The 22,273-nt window shown below is 44.8% G+C and overlaps 1 protein-coding gene across 1 annotated transcript in view; it reads right to left on the reverse strand.

Moving 5' to 3' along the window:
- The window catches only part of mrps18a (mitochondrial ribosomal protein S18A), a 120,872-nt gene extending 111,062 nt beyond the window's left edge, over window positions 1-9,810 (reverse strand). The window contains exons 1-2 of the mRNA XM_068027909.1: window positions 9,616-9,810; window positions 6,414-6,445 (exon numbers count right to left, since the gene is read on the reverse strand). Coding sequence (XP_067884010.1) covers window positions 6,414-6,445; window positions 9,616-9,769 — 186 coding nt within the window. The 5' untranslated portion in view covers window positions 9,770-9,810. The remainder of the gene's footprint in view (window positions 1-6,413; window positions 6,446-9,615) is intronic.
- Between the last annotated feature and the right edge of the window lie 12,463 nt (window positions 9,811-22,273).

The raw sequence follows: 22,273 nt of genomic DNA on the forward strand, positions 1-22,273 counted from the left end.
AATACGTGGCTGAAGAGATGGTGTGAAGGGCAGGGTTTTAGATTCCTGGGACATTGGGACTGGTTCTGGGGGAGGTGGGACCAGTGCAAACTGGACGGGTTACACCTGGGTAGGACCAGGGGACTATTTGCTAGAGTGGTTGGGGAAGGTTTAAACTAAAATGGCAGAGGGATGGGAACCTTTGCAAGGAGTCAGAGGAGGAGGGGATCAAAGACAAGAACAAAAGACAGTAAGGGGAATAAGAAATGTGATAGGCAGAGAAATCAAGGTCCAGATTGTGGCCACAGTGAAAAATAGTGGGAAGGGGGCAATAATGTTAAAAAGACAAGCCTTAAGGCTTTGTGCCTTAACGCGTGGAGCATTCGCAATAAAGTGGATGAATTAATCGTGCAAATAGATGTAAACGGGTATGATATAGTCGGGATTACAGAGACATGGCTGCAAGGTGACCAGGGATGGGAAATGAACATCCAGTGTTATTCAGTATTTAGGAAGGACAGACAAAAAGCAAAAGGCAGTGGAGTTGTATTGCTGGTTAAAAAGGAAATTAACACAATAGTGAGGAAAGATATTAGCTCTGAGGATGTGGAATCTGTATGGATAGAGCTGAGAAACACTAAGGGGCAAAAAACATTAATGGGCGTTGTATATAAACTGTAGTGATGTTGGGAATGGCATTAAACAGGAAATTAGAGATGCATGCGATAAAGGAACATCTGTAATTATGGGTGAATTTAATCTGCAAATAGATTGGGCAAATCAAATTAGTCACAATACCATACAGGAGGAAATCTTGAAGTATATACGGGATGGTTTTCTGGACCAATATGTTGAGGAACCGACTGGAGAACAGGCCATCCTAGACTGGGTATTGTGTAACGAGAGATGAATAATTGACTATCTAGTGGTGTGAAAGCCCTTGGGGATGAGCAACAATAATATGATTGAATTCTTCATCAAGATGGAGAGTGACGTAGTTGATTCTGAGACTAGGGTCCTGAATCTTAGTAAAGGAAACTACAAAGATATGAGGCGCAAGTTGGCTATGACAGATTGGAAAACATCACTTATTTAGAGATACAGCACTGAAACAGGCCCTTCGGCCCACCGAGTCTGTGCCGACCAACAACCACCCATTTATACTAACCCTGCATAATCCCATAATCCCTACCACCTACCTACACTAGGGGCAATTTACAATAGCTAATTTACCTATCAACCTTAAAGGGATTTACTTAAAGGGATGACAGTGGATAGGCAATGGCAAACATTTAAAGAGTGCATGGATGAATTGCAACAATTGTTTATCCCTGTCTGGCACAAAAGCAAAATGGGAAAGGTAGCCAAACCATGGCTTACAAGGGAAATTAGAGATAGCATTAGATCCAAGGAAGAGGCATATAAACTGGCCAGAAAAAACAACAGACTTGAGGACTGGGAACAGTTTAGAATTCAGCAAAGGAGGACCAAGGGATTGATTACGAAGGGGAAAAAGAGTACGAGAGCAAGCTTACAGGGTACATCAAAACTGACTGTAAAAGTTTCTATAGGTATGTGAAGAGAAAAAGATTGGTGAAGACAAATGTAGGTCTCTTACAGTCAGAAACAGGGGAATTTATTATAGGGAACAAAGAAATGGCTGACCAACTAAATGCATACTTTGGTTCTCTCTTCACAAAGGACACAAATATCATACCAGAAATGTTGTGGAACACAGGGCTTAGTGAGAGAGAGGAACTGAAGGAAATCAGTATTAGTAGAGAAATGGTGTTGGGGAAATTGATGGGATTGAAGGCCGATAAATCCCCAGGGCCTGATAGTATTCTTCCCAGAGTATTTAAGGAAATGACCCTAGAAATAGTGGATGCATTGGTGGTCATCTTCCAAGGTTCTATAAACTCTGGAACAGTTCCTACAGATTGGAGGGTAGCTAATGTAACCTCACTATTTAAAAAGGGAGGTAGAGAGAAAGCAGGGAATTATAGACCAGTCAGCCTGACGTTGGTAGTGGGGAAAATTCTAGAGTCCATTATCAAAGATTTTATAGCAGAGCACTTGGATAACAGTGATAAATCGGACAGAGTCAGCATGGATTTACGAAAGGGAAATCATGCTTGGCAAATCCACTAGAATTCTTCGAGGATTTAACGAGTAGAGTTGATGAGGGGGAGCCAGTGGATGTGGTTTATTTGGACTTTCAGAAGGCTTTCGACAAAGTCCCACATAAGAGATTAGTGTGTAAAATTAAAGTGCATGGGATTGGGAGTATTGTATTGCGATGGGTAGAAAATGTGGTCGTGAATTTCACCTAACCGCTATCTGGGTAAAGATGGTTACAAAATATTAAACTGTTGAAATGTGTATTAATTGATGCCACTTGGTCACCAACCCATTCACCACCTTAACTATTCACTCCCTTTGCCACCCATGGCTAAGCCTTCTTTGACAGCATCTCTCAAACCTAGGGATAAATGGGTCTTTTTCCGAATGGCAGGCATTGACTTGTGGGGTACCGCAGGGATCGGTGCTAGGGCCCCAGCTATTCACAATATATATTAATGATTTAGATGAGGGAACTAAATGTAATATCTCCAAATTTGTGAGGAGGATGCAGAGAGGCTTCAGGGTGATGTGGACAAGTTGAGTGAGTAGGCTAATGCATGGCAGATGCAGTGTAATGTAGATAAATGTGAGGTTATCCACTTTGGTAGCAAAAACAGGAAGACAGATTATCTGAACGGCTATAAACTGAGAGGGGAATATGCAACGAGGTTTAGGTGTTCTCGTACACCAGTCGCTGAAGGTAAGCATGCAGGTGCAACAGATGGTAAAAAAGGCAAATGGTATGTTGGCCGTCATAGCGAGAGGATTCGAGTACAGGAGCAGGGATGTCTTGCTGCAATTATACAGGGCCTTGGTGAGGCCACACCTGGAATATTGTGTGCAGTTTTGGTCTCCTTATCTGAGGAAGGATGTTCTTGCTATAGAGGGAGTGCAGCGAAGGTTTACCAGACTGATTCCTGGGATGGCGGGACTGACATATGAGGAGAGATTGAGTCAGTTAGGGTTATATTCGCTGGAGTTCAGAAGAGTAAGGGGAGAATCTCATAAAAACCTATAAAATTCTAACAGGACTTGACAGGGTAGATGCAGGAAGGATGTTCCCGATGGTGGGGGAGTCCAGAACCAGGGGTCATAGTCTGAGGATACGGGGTAAACCTTTCAGGGCTGAGATGAGGAGAAATTTCTTCACCCAGAGAATGGTGAGCTTGTGGAATTTGCTACCACAGGAAGCAGTTGAGGCAAAAACATTGTATGCTTTCAAGGAGTTAGATATAGCTCTTGGGTCAAAAGGGATCAAAGGGTATGGGGCAAAAGCGGAAACAGGTTACTGAGCTGGATGATCAGCCATGATCATAATGAATGGCGGAGCAGGCTCGAAGGGCCGAATAGCCTACTCCTGCTCCTATTTTCTATGTCTATGTTTCAATGTTAGTTTTGCCTGTCTTTTTGTGGTATATGCCGAACATTCCTTGTTCCAGTCCTGATCAGGCCCCCTCCCCGCAACTCTTTTTTCAGTACATTGATGACTGCACCACTCCAAACTGGAAAACCTCATCAACTTTGCTTCCAATTTCCACCCTTCTCTCACCTTTACATGGTCCATCTGCGACACTGCCCCTCCCTTCCTCGATTTCTCTGTCTGCATTTCTGGGGATGGACTGTCCACTAATACTCATTCTCAGCTCACCGACTCCCACAGCAACCTCGAATACACTTATAACATTGCCTGTTTAAGTGTTGTATCTCTAAATAAATATAGAACATGGAACAAAATGCAGCACAGGAGGCCATTCAGTCCATTATGTCTGTGCCGTCTGAATAAGTTATCCAACCAAACTAATCCACCTTCCAGCCCTGCAGGTTACAGCGTCTTAGGTGCATGTCCAGGTACCTTTTAAAAGAATTGAGGATCTCTGCCTCCACCACCGTTCCTGGCAGTGAATTCCAGACATCCACCATCCTCTGGATGAAATGGTTTCTCCTCATGTCCCCTCTAATCCTTCTACCAATCACCTTAAGTCTGTGTCCCCTGGTCCCAGTCTCCCTGCCAGGGGAAACAGGGCCTTTCTGTCTACTCTATCTAGGCACTGCATAATTTTGTATACCTCAATCAAGTCACCCCTCAGCCTCCTCAATTCTAGGGAAAACAACCCCAACTTATCCAATCTTTCCTCAGAGCTGCAACCCTCAAGCCCTGACAACATTCTTGTAAATCTCCTCTGTACTCTGCAGTACAATTATTGTAATGTGGTGACCAGTACTGCACGCAATACTCCAGCTGTGGCCTAACCAGCGTTTTATACAGCTCCGGCATCACATCCCTGCTTTTGAATTCTATACCTCGGCCAATAAAGGAAAGCATTCCTTTGTGGACATGCACTCCAAGGTCTCTCACTTCTTCTACACCTCTCAATATCTTCCTGTTTATTGTCTATTCTCTCGCTTTATTTGCCCTCCCCAAATGCATCACCTCACACTTCTCAGGATTGAATTCTATTTATCACTTTTCTGCCCACTCAACTAAACCACTGGTATCTTTCTGGAGTCCACGGCTATCCTCTTCACTATCAACTACACGGCCAATTTTTGTTTCAACAGCAAATTTCCCAATCACGCCTCCCACATTTCAGTCCAAATCATTAATATATTCCACAATCAGCAAGGGACCCAACACTGAGCCCTGTGGAACACACTGGAAACTGCTTTCCATTGACAAAAACATCTGTCGAACAAAACATTTGTTTCCTGGCACGAACCAATTTTGGATCCAACCTGCCACCTTCCCCTGTATCCCATGGACTTTCATTTTACAGACCAGTCTACCATGCTGAACCTTGTCAAATGCCTTACTAAAATCCATGTAGACCATATCCACTGCACTTCCCTCATTAGTCCTCCTGGTTACTTCCTCAAAAAACTCAATCAAGCTAGTAAGACATGGTCTTCCCATAACAAATCCATGCTGACTATCCCTGATTAATCCGTGCCTTTCTAAGTGACAGTTTATCCTGTCCCTCAGAATTGATTCCAACAATTTACCTTCCTGTAAGGACACCATTTCATTCTCCCAATTTACCCATCTCCGGCTCATCTGACCTGATGATGCGCTTTCAAAACAGCACTTCTGATACGTCTTTCTTTTTCCTCAACCGAGGATTCTCCCCCCCAGCTCCCGCCTCCAACTGTGATTGACAGGGCCCTCAAATGTCTCCGACACACTTCCCACATTTCTGCCCTCACCCCTTCCCCTCCCTCCCAGAACTGTGACAGGTATCCCCTTGTCTTCACTTTCCACCCCACCAGCCTACAAAAGGATCATCCCCCATCTTTACTGCCACCTCCAGCATGATGCCACCACCAAACGCATCTTCCCCACCCCCCCTGCCAGCATTCCGAAGGGATCGTTCCCTCTGCGACACCCTGGTCCACTCCTCCATTACCCCCGACACCTCGTCCCCTTCTCAATACCTGCTTTTTTCCCTCCTCTCTCCTCACCATCCAAGGCCCCAAACACTTCTATCAGGTGAGGCAGCGACTTACTTGTACTTCCTTCAATTTAGTGTACTGTATTCACTGCTCACAATGCGGTCTCCTCTACACATCAATACAAGTTCGAGGAACAGCACCTCATTTTCTGATTCGGCAATCTACAGCCTTCCAGACTGAACATTGAGTTCAATAATTTCAGAACATAATTGGCCCTTTTTTATTATTTCATTTTATTTTATTTAATCATTTTTTTTTTACCATGCGCATGCCTTAAATTGGGTTTTTCGTGTTTGTGCTTTTGGCTATGGTTGTTCATTATTCTGTCATTAACACTCTCTTTGCACTAATTGTCTTTCACCACACCATTAGCACACTCTCTTTGCCTTTGCCCCATGACCTCCTTGTTAGTTAATCTCTCTGGCTCTCTGTCCTATCACACACCTTTCCTTTTGTTCTCTTTTCCCCCCCCCCACCCCACTTTACTTGCTTAAAACCTATTACATTTCTAACCTTTGCCAGTTCTGATGAAAGGTCACAGACCAGAAAAGCTAACTCTGCTTCTCTCTCCACAAATGCTGCCAGACCTGCAGAATATTTTCAGCACTTTCTAGTTTTATTACAACTCCTTAACCTCTCTTAGTCTCTCCCCACCCTACTTCAACCTGCATTATAAATCTCTGACCCTTCACCTAAATTTCTGAATTAAAAAAAAAACATTGTGCTGGTCTCCTTTCCCAAAGCTGGACATAATACCCAAATAGTGGCTGCTATGTTCTGCAGTAATTGGCTGTCCACTGTTTGCACGGTTCAGTCATAGCACATTTTTAGAATGGATAAAGCACTGAGACAGCTGTACTCACCGTTATGACCTGTCCATCCTGGACCCTTATAACTGTAAAGCGAAGAAAAGGCATTATTTAAGAGCAATACTATACAGAAACTACATAAACATATATACACATAAACCCAAAGCTTTTCATGGATCAATTAATGACAAATCAGGTGTACAAATCCAAAGCAAAAGACCATCTCTTCACAGCACTCTTATATTTGTCAGTTAAACTGTTCTTGAAATGAACTGAAATCACACTTACACCCATCAAGCTCCTTCAGAGATGAAGCTGATTGAGACATTAAGAAAAACTTTCAAAAGGAGATTGTTTGTTGTGAGGACATGTTCTCTCTATTTATCCGATTGGTTTTATTGCCCACCTCCCCCTTTTCTAGGTTCCTTCCTTGTGCTAACTTGCTCCCAGTCTGAAGGCCCTGCTACTCTTGAACTTGCCAACAGCAGGTTTATCAAGTCTACAGCACAGAAACACAACATTCGGCCCAACTAGTCTATGCCGTCATTTATGCTCTACACGAGCCTTCTCCCACCCCTCTTCATCTAAGCCTACGAGCACATCCTTCTGTGCCTTTCTCATTCATGTGCCTCTTCCCGCCTTGCCTTTCTAACTGTTATCCACCAGTTCTCAGCTCGAGACATTCCTCCTTGCCCTCGACCAATGTCAGATCTATAGCCATTGAAATGATCCTATTCAGGGTTCAAAGCCTCATCAACTGTATCCCAGATGCTGATCATAAACATGATTGAAGGGACATAGATGCCAATGTTAAATTATTAAATATATATTATTTCTTCTGGTAATTTGGCATCTATTCTTCAACCCCATTGAACCCGAATCACCTTCAGCTCAAACGGCCTCTGCAGATAGAATGAAAATTTGAAGGGAGAGAATTTTTGTATTGCTGGGTATTTTTCACATCTGAGGATGGACAGCCCATCAAGCCTGCTGCTTCCACAGATCACCTATAACTCATTCTGTCCAGAGTTCTATCCTGTTCCTTTCATTTCCCACAATCACGATTATCTACCCAACTCCACTATAACAGATGGGAGGTTATTCTGGAATTGTATAAATCACTAGTTAGGTCACAGCTGCAGTACTGCAGGCAGTTCCGGCCACCCACTATTGGAAAGATGTAATTGCACAGGAGAGGCCACAGATGTGATTTATGCAAATGTTGCCTGGACTGGAGAATTTTCGTTATGAAGAAAGATTGGATAGGCTAGGGTTGTTTTTCTTCGGATCAGAGGAGACTGAGGGGAGTTCTAATTGGTGTATAAAATTATGAGGCGTCGAGATAAAGTGGAAAGGAAGACCCTATTCCCCTTGGTTGTGGGGCACATAACCAGGGGACATAGATTTAGGATAAGAGGTAGGAGGATTAGAAGGGATTTGAGGGGAGATTTTTCACCCAGAGGGTGGTGGGGAATCTAGAACTCACTGCTGAAAGGGTGGTCGAGGCAGAAACCCTCATAACATTTCAAAAGTATATGGATGTGCACCTGAAGTGCCGTGACCTCCAAGGCTAGAGACCAAGAACTGGAAAGTGGGATTAGGCTGACCCTCGTCAGCCAGGGTGAACACGATGGGCCAAATGACTTCCTTCCGTGTTGTAAATTTCTATGATGAAATCTTAACTAATTAAAAGGAGCTGCATAAATGTAAGTTGTTCATAGAATATTACAACACAGAAGGAGGCCTTTCAGCCACCATGTCTGCGCTGATTCTCTGAAAGACCTATCCAAATTGTGTCACTCACCAGCTCTTTTCCTCGGAATCCCACAAACTTTTTTATTTTTCAAGTAGATATCCAATTGTTGCTTTAGTTACTTCTCACAGTCAATCAGTATAAATGGGTGGTTAATGGTCGGCACAGACTCGGTGGGCCGAAGGGCCTGTTTCAGTGCTGTATCTCTAAAAAAAATCTAAATCAAACATGGCAGCTAGTTTACCCAGGATAAAAAAAACTACACGAATGACCAGTCAATATTTTACTCATTCTTAGGAAATAGGTATCAGTAGCAAGGCCAGCATTTATTATCCATCCCTTTAGAAGATGGTGGTGGTAAACTACCTTCTTGAATCACTGCAGTCTGTTAGGTGAAGGTACTCCTAGAGTGCAGTTAAGTAGGCAGATCCAGGGTTTTGACCCAGATATTTATAGTACAGTGATTTATATTTAAGACTGGATAGTGTGTAACTTGGAGAGGATAGGATTCCTGTGCACCTGCTGTCCTTACCCTTCTCAGTTGTGTAGCATATAGGTTTGAGAGATGCTGTCAAAGAAGCCTTAGCCATGGTGGCGAAGGGAGCAAATGGTTAAGGTGGTGAATGGGTTGGCGACCAAGTGGCATCAATTAATACACATTTCAACAGTTTAATATTTTGTAACCATCTTTACAAAATAAGTTTTTCTGGTCATTTTCACAATGCTGTTTGTGGGAGTTTGCTGTCTGCTAAATGGCTGCTGCATTTCCTACATTACAACAATGACAAGCACTTCAAAAAGTGCTTCATTGGCTGTAAAGCACTTCGGGAAATCCGGTGGTTGCGAAGGGTTCTATATAAATGCAAGTCTTTCTTTGTAGATGCATTTAAGGGAAAGCTAGATAAGCATAAGAAGGGGCAGGGTTCTGATGAAAGGTCATCAACCTAAAACATTCAGTACAGTTGTGTAGTTTTTTTTATCCTGGGTAAACTAGCTGCCATGTTTGCCTGCAGAACAAGTCATTGCTCGAAAAATAACCCAATGGTTGTTAATTTATTTTAATTATTTTGTTAAGGGAGCATATGAAATGCCTTTTCTTTTCTGTTGTATGTTTCTCTCTCCAAAGATGCTGCCAGACCTGGTATTTCCAGCACTCTGTTTTTATTTATTATTTGGAAGAAGGATTTACTGCTGGGTTAGATGAAGGAAGGTGGGTGGAGGTTTTTGTGGCGTATAAACACCTGCATGGACCAGTTGGGCCAAATGACCGACTTCTGTGCTGTAAATTCAAGGTAACCAGTTTTGTTGCAGATGGTGAGCAATAAGTGGTGCAGAAAGACAAGCTCCGCCTTATCAGCCCCGTGAAAGGAGGATCCTCCTTGACCTGTCAATCAAAAGGCGGCACGGCGGCGCTGATTCGCGCCAATCCGCTGTCAATCAAAGAACGCCCCGCCCCTCACACGCGTCACCGCTGCCTGCCTTCGCTCGGCTTCCAACACTCACTTTCCCTGAGACCTCGGGCTGGCAGTAGTCCTGCCGGAGCGAACTGCAACCGCTTTCTGTTGACGGTGTCTGGAATGAAGCGGTGGCCGAAGACCCAGAAACAGGAAGCTTTTGATGCGCGGCAAACCGTCAGCAAACTCTTCACTGCCGCCATCTTCTCGCAGCGAGACGGTCACTACCACCCGCCACTTCCGGTTCCGGTTGTCAATCAAATTGAAAGACAAGACTGCAGCCCTGGTAGCTGTCTGCCTGAAGAGTATTTTACAGCAGTCAAATCTGCATTATTCGCACTTTTCACGATATTCAAATATTTGACCGAAATTTTTTAATTTTAAATTTAATTATAAAACACATTCCTTCGCAATGAGTTTGCTCAACTGTTGCCAGCTCCAAGACTGAAGAGAGGGGTATGGGGCAGAAAATTCTGATGTTTTCTCTTTTTCACCATGTAAATTAATTGAAAATCTTAATAATTAATATTCCATCATAGGACATCTTAGAACCGTTTTTAGACAATCTAGTCAAAGAAAATGCCAGAAACAGGCAGCCTTTGAAGAGGACAGAGGAGTTGACATTTTGGGTGCAACCTGTTAAAGTTTTATCATCCAAAATTAGATTAAGGCAAGGAGCTGTGGGATGGCAACTTTCTTTATTAAATTGATTGAGTACGTTTGCAATATAAATAATTCCAAAGCTGGAATTTTACACAATCAATGACTTCAAATACATACTTTAATGTCTCTTCATCTCTTTGGCCTCCTTATCTTGAGAGACAATGGGTAAGCGCCTGGAGGTGGTCACTGGTTTGTGGAGCAGCGCCTGGGAGGCTATAAAGGCCAATTCTAGAGTGACAGGCTCTTCCACAGGTGCTGCAGAAAAATTTGCTTGTCGGGGCTGTTGCACAGTTGGCTCTCCCCTTGCGCCTCTGTCTTTTTTCCTGCTAACTGCGAAGTCTCTTCGACTCGCCACACTTTAGCCCCGCCTTTATGGCTGCCGCCAGCTCTGGCGAACGCTGGCAACTGACTCCCACGACTTGTGATCAATGTCACAGGATTTCATGTCGCGTTTGCAGACGTCTTTAAAGCGGAGACGTGGACGGCCGATGGGTCTGATACCAGTGGCGAGCTCGCTGTACAATGTGTCTTTGGGGATCCTGCCATCTTCCATGCCAAGCCATCTCAAGCGCCGCTGACTCAGTAGTGTGCATAAGCTGGGGATGTTGGCCGCCTCGAGGACTTCTGTGTTGGAGATACGGTCCTGCCACCTGATGCCAAGTATTCTCCGGAGGCAGCGAAGATGGAATGAATTGAGACGTCGCTCTTGGCTGACATACGTTGTCCAGGCCTCGCTGCCATAGAGCAAGGTACTGAGGACACAGGCTTGATACACTAGGACTTTTGTGTTCCGTGTTAGTGCGCCATTTTCCCACACTCTCTTGGCCAGTCTGGACATAGCAGTGGAAGCCTTTCCCATGCGCTTGTTGATTGCTGCATCTAGAGACAGGTTACTGGTGATAGTTGAGCCTAGGTAGGTGAACTCTTGAACCACTTCCAGAGCGTAGTCGCCAATATTGATGGATGGAGCATTTCTGACGTCCTGCCCCACGATGTTCATTTTCTTGAGGCTGATGGTTAGGCCAAATTTATTGCAGGCAGCCGCAAACCTGTCGATGAGGCTCTGCAGGCACTCTTCAGTGTGAGATGTTAAAGCAGCATCGTCAGCAAAGAGGAGTTCCCTGATGAGGACTTTCCATACTTTGGACTTCGCTCTTAGACGGGCAAGGTTGAACAACTTGCCCCCTGATCTTGTGTGGAGGAAAATTCCTTCTTCCGAGGACTTGAACGCATGTGAAAGCAGTAGGGAGAAGAAAATCCCAAAAAGTGTGGGTGCAAGAACACAGCCCTGTTTCACTCCACTCAGGATAGGAAAGGGGTCTGATGAGGAGCCACCATGTTGAATTGTGCTTTTCATATTGTCATGGAATGAGGTGATGATACTTAGTAGCTTTGGTGGGCATCCGATCTTTTCTAGTAGTCTGAAGAGACCACGTCTGTTGATGAGGTCAAAGGCTTTGGTGAGATCAATGAAAGCAATGTAGAGAGGCATCTGTTGTTCGCGACATTTCTCCTGTATCTGACGAAGGGAGAACAGCATGTCAACGGTCGATCTCTCTGCACGAAGCCACACTGTGCCTCAGGGTAGACGCGCTTGGCCAGCTTCTAGAGCCTGTCTAGAGCGACTCGAGCAAATACTTTCCCCACTATGCTGAGCAGGGAGATTCCACGGTAGTTGTTGCAGTCACCTCGGTCACCTTTGTTTTTATAGAGGGTGATGATATTGGCATCGCGCATGTCCTGAGGTACTGCTCCCTCGTCCCAGCACAGGCATAGCAGTTCATGTAGTGCTGAGAGTATAGCAGGCTTGGCATTCTTGATTATTTCAGGGGTAATGCTGTCCTTCCCAGGGGCTTTTCCGCTGGCTTTTCATGTAACAAAGCAACAACTTAAAAGTAAAGCAACAGCACGTTTAACATAACAAAACATCCCAAGATGCTTCACAGGAGCATTGTCAATCAAAATTTAACACTGAGCAAATAAGGCAATAATTGGGCAGATGACCAAAAACTTCGTCAAAGAGGTAGGTTGTGAGGGTGAATTGTGAGGAGGTTGCAGAGAGGCTTCAGGGTGGTTTGGACAAGTTGAGTGAGTGGGCTAATGCATGATAGATGCAGTGTAATGTGGATAAATGTGAGGTTATCCACTTTGGTAGCAAAAACAGGAAGGCAGTTTATTATCTGAATGGCTGTAAACTGAGAGAGGGGAATATGCAGCGAGACCTGGGTGTTCTCGTACACCAGTCGCTGAAGGTAAGCATGCAGGTGCAACAGACGGTAAAAAAGGCAAATGGTATGTTGGCCTTCATAGCGAGAGGATTCGAGTACAGGAGCAGGGATGTCATGCTGCAATTATACAGGGCCTTGGTGAGGCCACACCTGGAATATTGTGTGCAGTTTTGGTCTCCTTATCTGAGGAAGGATGTTCTTGCTATAGAATGAGTGCAGTGAAGGTTTACCAGACTGATTCCTGGGATGGCAGGACTGACTTATGAAGAGAAATTGAGTCGGTTAGGATAATATTCGCTGGAGTTCAGAAGAGTGAGGGGAGGATCTCATAGAAACCTATAAAATTCTAACTGGACTTGACAGGGTAGATGCAGGAAGGATGTTCCCGATGGTGGGGGAGTCCAGAACCAGGGATCATAGTCTAAGGATACGGGGTAAACCTTTCAGGACTGAGATGAGGAGAAATTTCTTCACCCAGAGAGTGGTGAGCCTGTGGAATTCGTTACCACAGAAAGCAGTTGAGGCCAAACATTGTATGTTTTCAAGAAGGAGTTAGATATAGCTCTTGGATTTAAAGGGATCAAAGGGTATGGGGCGAAAGCGGGAATAGGTTACTGCATTGGATGATCAGCCATGATCATAATGAATGGCAGAGCGGGCTCGAAGGGTCGAATGGCCTACTCCTGCTCCTATTTTCTATGTTTTAAAGAGGAAAGAGAGGTGGAAAGTTATGGGGAAGGAATTCCAGAGCTTGGGGCCTAGGTAGCTGAAGGCATGGCTACCATAAGATTAAAATCGGGGATTCTCAAGCGAGTAGAATTGGTGGAGAGCAGATATCTCATAGTCCAACTTCACTACTGTTCTGAGCAGTGTGTTCATTTTCTGCCATAAACAAAAAGTGGTGACACAGAATAAGGCTATTCGAAAAGAAAACAAAGCACTAATCTTCATTTTGAGAGGGATAGAATTGAAAAGCAGAGATATGTTAATCTTGTATGGAATCTTGTTAAACCATATTTAGAACACTGAATAGTTTGGGTCTTCATATTATAAAAAAGGATATAGAGGCAATGTAGAAGGTACAAAAGAAATTCACGAGAATGATACCTAAACTGAGGCTCTTTTCCATTGAAAAGAGAAGACTGAGGCGTGACCTGTGTTCCGACCAGGTGAGAAAGGTGTCTAGGGGTCCCTCTCAGCCTTCACTTGGTATTACCGTAATAGGGTTTAATTTTAAGCACACTGTGTTTTTAGCTCCCCCTTGGTGAATCCTTGTTCACCGCTTTCCATTTATAAGGCAAAGAAACCAGCACAAACAGTTTTCTTAGGCTTAAAGAAGAAAGGCTGAAATTTATTAAACTTAAACTCTAATTCCGCACAGTCTCTGTCATCTGCGCAACTGGCTTCCTCCATTAACAGATTGGCGGCTGCTGTGGAGGGCCTGCTTCAGCAGGCCGTGCAAACCCTCACAGAGACAGTGAGCTCTCTGCAGCAGTGCCTCAGCGAGATGTCGACAAGGCTCCTGTGATATCCAACAGTTGCTCATCCCTCTGAGGTCAGCAGGGAGGCCCAATTAAGCCTCGTGAGGGCACAGGATTAACAGCAGTGTGTATCTGGGGGCTCCTCTCAGAGCGCTCCTGGTGCGTACAGCGGCTCCTTGTACCTTCTGCCAGTGACTCAGAATCCCAGGGTGTCAGAAGCTGCTCAGGGTCACCTCAACATGCTGGGACCCTCGCGGCCTCAGGCAGTCAGAGGACGCCTGCCAAGGTCATCCTAAGCCATAGGCCATCGTGAACAGCCACCCCCTCTGCCGTGGTTAGCGGCGAAGGGTCGACGACATGCTTGAATGCTCACAAACTTTTAAGAAATCACATTAACTGCAGTTAGGGTCACTGGTGCGATTTTGAATTATTTATTTGTCGTTCGACTTCACACAAAACTTATTAAATTTCTCACTTGGCTTTTTTATCTGTCTCAAGTCAATGATGATGTATTAGATGATCTTTTTGTCCTGCATGCGATGGAGACTTTGGGGAAGATGACACATTGGGCCATGTTGTGCTTGAGGGAAAGTTGGACCGTTGCAGCTGAGATTAGCTCCAGCAGGTGAGTGCTTTAGTGCTTCCAGCTGATGTGAATGTCTGAATTTTGTTTTTATTCATTCATGGGATGTGGGCGTCACTGTCCATTTATTGCCCATCCCTAATTGCCCTTGAGAAGGTGGTGGTGAGCTGCCTTCTTGAACCACTGCAGTCCATTTGGGGTAGGTACACCCACAGTGCTGTTAGGAAGGGAATTCCAGGATTTTGACCCAGCGACAGTGAAGGAATGGTGATATAGTTCCAAGTCAGGATGGTGTGTGACTTGGAGGGGAACTTGCAGGTGGTGGTGTTCCCATGTATTTGCTGCCCTTGTCCTTCTAGTTGGTAGAGGTCGCTGGTTTGGAAGGTGCTGTCTAAGGAGCCTTGGTGCATTGCTGCAGTGCATCTTGTAGATGGTACACACTGCTGCCACTGTGCGTCGGTGGTGGAGGGAGTGAATGTTTGTGGATGGGGTGCCAATCAAGCGGGCTGCTTTGTCCTGGATGGTGTCAAGCTTCTTGAGTGTTGTTGGAGCTGCACCCATCCAGGCAAGTGGAGAGTATTCCATTCGGATTGACATGTCAGTTGCTGGGTCATGAGCGTCCTATCAGGGGAAAGGCCTGAGTATTAGAGTCTCCCTTGCGCTCAACTCCTGCAAACCTCCAACTCCTTCCCTCCGACGTTCAGGTGGCTGCGCCTCCTCCTTCTCCTCAACCCTTTTATCCTCCTCGCCTGAGGATGCCTTGTGCTGAACAATGTCCCCATCATCCAGGGCTTCCACCCTCTGCAGCGCCAGGTTATGTAAGGTGCAGCAGATGTCAGTAATGCGAGATATCCTTGCTGGCGAATACTGAAGAGCACCACCTGAGCAATCCAGGCACCTATATTTCATCTCCAGAAGACCTATGGCCTGCTCTGGTGGTCACATGGCTTGCATTGTACCATTCCTCTGCCTCATTCCGTGGGCTCCTCCCAGGTGTCATCAGCCATGTCTTCAGAGGATAAACCCTGTCGCCAAGTATCCATCCGGGGGTGGGGTGGGTGGGGGGCGTGCAGAATAGCGCTGGCACATGGGAGTTCCGGAGGATGAATGCATCGTGACTGCTTCCTGGATAACGAGCACACACCTGCAATATACTCTTACGGTGGTCACAGACAAGGTGCACATTCATTGAGTGAAACCCCTTTCGATTAATGAAGGCCCCTGACTGACCTGCAGGTGCTCTAATGGCCACATGTGCACAGTCAATCACGCCTTGGACCATGGGGAACCCAGCAATGGCGCTGAAGCCTCTGGCTGTCTCGGCCTGACTGGCGAAATCTGTCTGGAACTTGATGAACTGGTTATGGCATCGATTACCACCTTAATGCAGTGTTTTGCTGATGACTGTGAGATTCCGCACATGTCTCCTGTGGAAGCCTGGAAGGAGCCTGGTGCGTAGAAGTTCAGAGCGACTGTGACCTTTAGTGCAACAGGCATTGGATGGCCACCCACACAATTGGAGCTGACCTCCGCTGCCATCATCTCACACAGAGATGTGACAGTCTCTCGGGACAGGCACAGTCTTCGACGGCACTGGTGTTCTGACATCTGCAGAAAGCTCAACCGCTGCTGGAACACCCTGCCTGCTGGGTAGACTCGTCTCCTCACAGGCGTTTGCTCCCAGCGCACTCTGACCTTCTGCCCCTCCCCCATTTCCAGGCTGCAGTTGGCCAGCAGGTCACAGATTTCCTTGGCCACTTGTCCTCCTGTCCCTCCTTGTGGTGTTCTCTTCCTCACTAGAGAACGGGGACCCAACGCGACGTCATTGCCCGCCATTTTACAGTTCGGCTGCCTCCAAGGACGCCCGATTTGAGCAGGTAAAATTCTGGCCAGGGTGGTTAGAATCTGGAATTTACTACCACAAGGAGTAGTTGAGATGAATAGGACAGACATATTGAAGGGGGCGCTAGATAAACAAGCGGGAGAAAGGAATAAAAGGTTATGTTGTTAAGAGTTAGATGAAGAAAGGTGGAAGGAGGCTCGTGTGGACATCGGCATGGGTCATTTGAACTGAATGGCCTTCTTCTGTACTGTAAAAACTATTTAATACTATGCAATACAATAATAAATATTGGCCAGAACAGAGTAGAGAACTGCCCTGGGATCTTTTACATCAATCTGAGAGTGCAGATGTGGCCTTGTTTTAATGTCTCACTCGAGGTAGAGCACCTCTGGCAGTGCAGCATTCCTTAGTGGGGTGTCAGCCTAGATTTTATGCTCAGATCTCTGTGCCAGATTGGGTAGGGATCAGGGTGGCAGGTTCCCTTCCCTGGAGGAAATTAATGGAGCAGTTCAGTTGATCTGCAGCTTTTGGGTCAATTTTAGTTATATCACCTCTCAGCAAACCACATCTAGTGAGTTAGATTTCATAACTTGCCATCGTACAGTTTAGATTTTCCGGGTGCTCTAACCATAACACCATCAAACCTGCATTCTTGACAACCCACAGAACTAATGGTTTCAGTTAGCTTACATGAGCTATGTCCGAGTTACTTTAGATTATCGCAGAATCACAGAATAATACAGTGCAGAAGAGGCCCATCGAGTCTGCACCGATGCATTAAAGCCACCTGACCTGTCTACCTAATCCCATTTGCCAGCACTTGGCCCATAGCCTTGATTATGCCATCTATTTCCTTGTATATGCCCTTTCTTCTGTTTATGACCAGACGACAAATAGACTCAGTTATGTAGCTACATGTGCATCATTCAGATGGATGCCCTTATTGGATATCCATTGTCTATAAATGGTGCCTGACATGTTTTGCATGCTTTACATGGGACTTAATAATAACAACTGCACTATGATAATGTCACATCATGTCCAAAGATCAGAACATTTTGCACAATAATTGACCTGTGACTACTTGCCTTCATGTCATTTACATGCAGTTGAACAGTACTGAGCAGTGCTTAATTTGCTGCTATGAAGATTGACCAGGGAGATCATCATGCATGTACTAAACTCTCACAGCTGCTAATACTGTCAGCTGCTTTACTGCCCAAATGCCGGCAATGCCTATTCAATCTGGTTATAGACCGCTCTCTCTCAGTATTTGAAAGCACTCAGCAAGGAATCATTTGGCAAGGAACAATCCAGAATAATAATAATTAACTGGGGGAAAGCCAACTTCAATGGGGTAAGAATGGATCTGACCCAGATAAATTGGAATCAAAGGTTGACAGGCAGGCAAAACTGTAACTGGACAATGGGCTGCCTTGAAAGTTCAGCACTTTCAAGGCATATTCCCTCAAAGGGGAAAGGTGGGGCAAACAATTTCAGAGCTCCCTGGATGACAAAAGAGATAGAGACTAAGATGAAGAAGAAAAAGTATGATTATGACAGATGTCAGGTGGATCATACAACCAAGAACCAGGCAGAATATAGAAGGTTCAGAAGGGAATTGAGAAAGCAAATAAGAGAAGCGAAGAGAGAGTATGAGAAGAGACTGGTGGCTAACATAAAAGGGAATCCAAAAGTCTTCTATTGACATATAAATAGTAAAAAGGTGGTAAAAGGAGGAATGGGGCCAATTGGGCACCAAAAAGGGGATTTATGCACGGAGGCACGGGGCATGGCTGAGGTATTAAATGACTACTTTGCATCTGTCTTTACCAAGAAAGATGCTGCTGCACAAGTCATGGTGAAAGAGAAGGTAGTTCGGAAGCTTGAAAGATTTACAATTGATAAGGAGGAGGTATTAGATAGGCTGTCTGTACTTAAAGTTGATAGGCACCAGGATCGGATGAGATGCATCCAAGGATACTGAGGGAAGTGAGAATGGAAATTGCAGAGGCATTGTCCATAATTTTTCAGTCTTCCTTAGACTCCGGGACGCTACCAGAGGACTTGAGAATTGCAAATGTAACGTCCTTGTTCAAAAATGAGTGTATAAAGATAAGCCCAGCAACTACAGGACAGTTTAACCTGAGTGGTGGGAAAGATTTTATATGATAATTCAGGACAAAATTAATAGTCACTTCGACAAATGTGGATTAAGTAAGGAAAGCCAGCACAAATTTGTAAGGGCAAGTCATGTTTAACTAACTTCCTTGAGTTTTTGGATAAGGTAACAGAGAGGGTTGATGAAGGTCATGCAATTGATCTCAGAGTCATAGAGCACAGAAACAGGCCCTTCGGCCCATCGTGTCTGTGCTGGCCATCAAGCACCTACCTATTCTAATCCCATTTCCCAGCACTTGGTCCGTAGCCTTGTATGCAATGGCGTTTCAAGTGCTTATCTAAATACTTTTTAAGTGTTGAGGGTTCCTGCCTCTACCACCTCTGCAGGCAGTGCGTTCCAGATACCAACCACCCTCTGGGTGAAAATTTTTTTCCTCAAATCCCCTCTAAACCCCCTGCCCCTAACGTGGACTTCCAAAAGGCATTTGATAAAATGCCACATAACAGGCTTGTCAGCAAATTTAGAGCTTATAGACAGCTCTAGAGGGACAGTAGCAACATGATACAAAATTGGCTGAGTGACAGCATACAAAGAGTAGTGGTTAATGTCTGTTTTTTGGATTGGAGAAAGGTGTCAGTGTTGGTGCCCTTGCTCTTCCTGATATATATTAATGACCTAAACCTTGGTGTACAGGGCACAATGTCAAAATTTCCAGACAATACAAAACTTGAAGGTATTGTGAACTGTGAGGAGGGTAATGTAGAATTTCAAAAGGACAATAGACAGGTTGGTGAAATGGGCAGACAAGTGGCAGATTAAATTTAATGCAGAGAAGCGTCAAGTAATTCATTTTGGTAGAAAAAATACAGAGAAGCAATATAAAATAAAGGGTACAATTCTAAAGGGGGTGCAGCGGATGGTGGTGATGTCACTGAATGAGTAATCCAGAAGCCCAGGCTAATGCTTTAGGAACATAGGTTCAAATCCCTACTCAGCAGCTGGTGGAATTTAAATTCAATTGATGAATTTTTAAAAATCTGCAATTGAAAGCTGTTTCAGTAATGGTGCCATGAAACTATCGTCGGTTGTCGTAAAAAGCCATCTGGTTCACTAATGTCCTTTAGGCAAGGAAATCTGCTGTCCATAACTGTTCTGGCCTACACATGACTTCAGACCCACAGCCATGTGGTTGACACTTAACTGCCCTCTGAAATGGCCTAGTAAGCCATTCAGTTGTCAAGGGATGTTAGGGATGGGCAACAAATGCTGGCTTTGCCAGAGACACCCACATCGCATGAATGAATAAAAAAAAAGCAGAGGGACCTGGATGTATATGCACATACGAATTAGGAGCGGGAGTAGGCCATTGGAGGTGGCAGGAGAGCAGTTAATACAGCATACAGCATCCTAGGCTTTATCAATAGGGGCATAGAGTACAAAAACAAGGAAGTTATGTTAAAATTGTATAGAACACTGGTTCAGCCTCAAATGGAGTATTGCATCCAGTTCTGGGCACCACACTTGAGGAAGGATGTGAAGGCATTAGAGATGGTGCGGAGAAGGTTCATGAGAATGGTTCCAGGGATGAGAAAATTAAGTTATGTAGATAGATTGGAGAAGTTGGGACTGTTTTCCTTGGAGAAGAGAATTTAAGAGGAGATTTGATAGAGTTGTTCTAAATCATGAGGGATCTGGACAAGTAGTGAGAAACTGTTGCCATTGGTGGAAGGATCGAGAATCAGTTGGCACAGATTTAAGGTAATTGACAAAAGAAACAATGGTGACATGAGGAAAAACTTTATCATGCAGCAAGTGGTTAGGATCTGGAAAGTACTGCCTGAGAGTCTGGTAGAGGCAGGTTCAATTGAGATATTCAAAAGGGTATTAGATTATTATCTGAAAAGGAAGAATGGGGAGAAGGGGGGAGTGGTACCAGGTAAATTGCTCCTTCAGAGAGCCAGCACAGACATGATGGACCAAATGGCCTCCTTCTGTGCTGTAGCCATTCTATGATTCTATTCTATAATTCTATGTCTTACCCACTAACTAGGCAGCTTCCAATTGAAGACAGTGCTAAGCTTCATAATATTTGCATTTATATTGTACTTCAAACTTTTTGGTGTGCAGTCACCATTATAGTCATAGAGTTATACAGCGAAGAAGCAGGCCCTTCGGCCCACCGTGTCCATGCCAGCCATCAAGCCTATCTATTCTAAACCCATTTTCCAGCACTTGGTCATTGTATGCTATGGCGTTTCAATACTTCTTAAATGTTGTGAGGGTACCTGCCTCCACCACCCCTTCAGGCAGTGTGTTCCAGATTCCAACCACCTTCTGGGTGAAAATTGTTTCCACAAATCCCCTCTAAACCTGCTGCCCCTTACCTTAAATCTATGTCCCTGGTTATTGACATCACCGCTAAGGGAAAATATTTCTTCCTATCTATCCTATCTATGCCCCTCATAATTTTGTATACCTCAATCAGGTCCCCCCTCAGCCTTCTCTGCTCTAAGGAAAACAACCCTAGCCTTTTCAGTCTCCCTGCATAGCTGAAATGCTCTAGCCCAGGCAACATCCTGGTGAATTTCCTCTGTACCCTGTCCAGCGCAATCACATCCTTCCTATAGTGTGGCAACCAGAACTGTACACAGTAATCCAGCTGTGGCCTAACTAGCATTTTATACAGCTCCATCATAACCTCCCTGCTCTTATATTCTATGCCTCGGCTAATAAAGGCAAGTATCCCATATGCCTCCTAACCACCTTATCTACCTGTGCTGCTGCCTTCAGTGATCTATGGACAAGTACAGCAAGGTCCCTCTGACCCTCTGTACTTCCTAGGGTACAGGTAGGGATGTGGTAGGAATATGGGATTAGTGTAGGATTAGTATAAGTGGGTGGTTGATGGTCGGCACAGACTCGGTGGGCCGAAGGGCCTGTTTCAGTGCTGTATCTCTAAACTAAACTAATGCTTTGTCTTTCAACACACCATTAACATATTGTTTGCCTTTGCTCCATGACCTTTTGGTCAGCTATGTGGCCTTGTCAAATCTACACCTTCTCCTTTGTTATCTCTTGCCCCATCCCCACCTCACTTGCTTATAACCTGTAACATTTTTAATATTTGTCAGTTCCGAAGAAGGGTCACTGACCCGAAACATTAACTCTGCTTCTCTTTCCACAGATGCTGCCAGACCTGCTGAGTGGTTCCAGCATTTCTTGTTTTTATTTGTTAAGGGAAGATCTTGTTTGACCAACTTGATTGAATTTTTTGAAGAAGTAACAAGGAAGATATATGAGGGTAGTGCAGTTGAAGTGGTCTACATGGATTTTAGCAAGGCTTTCGACAAGGTCCCACATGGCAGACTGGTTAAAAAAATAAAATCCCATGGGATACAGGGAAATGTAGCAAGGTGGATACAAAATTGGCTCAGTGGCAGGAAGCAAAGGGTAATTGTTGACAGGTGTTTTAGCGAATGGAAGGCTGTTTCCAGTGGTGTTCCACAGGGCTCAGTACTGGGTCCCCTGCTTTTTGTGGTGTATGTTAACGATTTGGACGTAAATGTAGGGGACATGATCAAGAAGTTTGCGGACGACACAAAGATTGGCCGCTTTGTTGATAGCGAGGAGTATAGCTGTAGGCTGCAAGAAGATATTAATTGTCTGGTCAGATGGGCAGAAAAGTGGCAAATGGAATTCAACCTGTAGAAGTGTGAGCTGATGCATTTGGGGAGATCAGACAAGTTAAATGAATACACGATTAATGGGAAAATATTGAGAAGTTTAG

Source organism: Heterodontus francisci, chromosome 3 (assembly GCF_036365525.1).
Source record: "Heterodontus francisci isolate sHetFra1 chromosome 3, sHetFra1.hap1, whole genome shotgun sequence".
NCBI lineage: Eukaryota > Metazoa > Chordata > Chondrichthyes > Heterodontiformes > Heterodontidae > Heterodontus > Heterodontus francisci.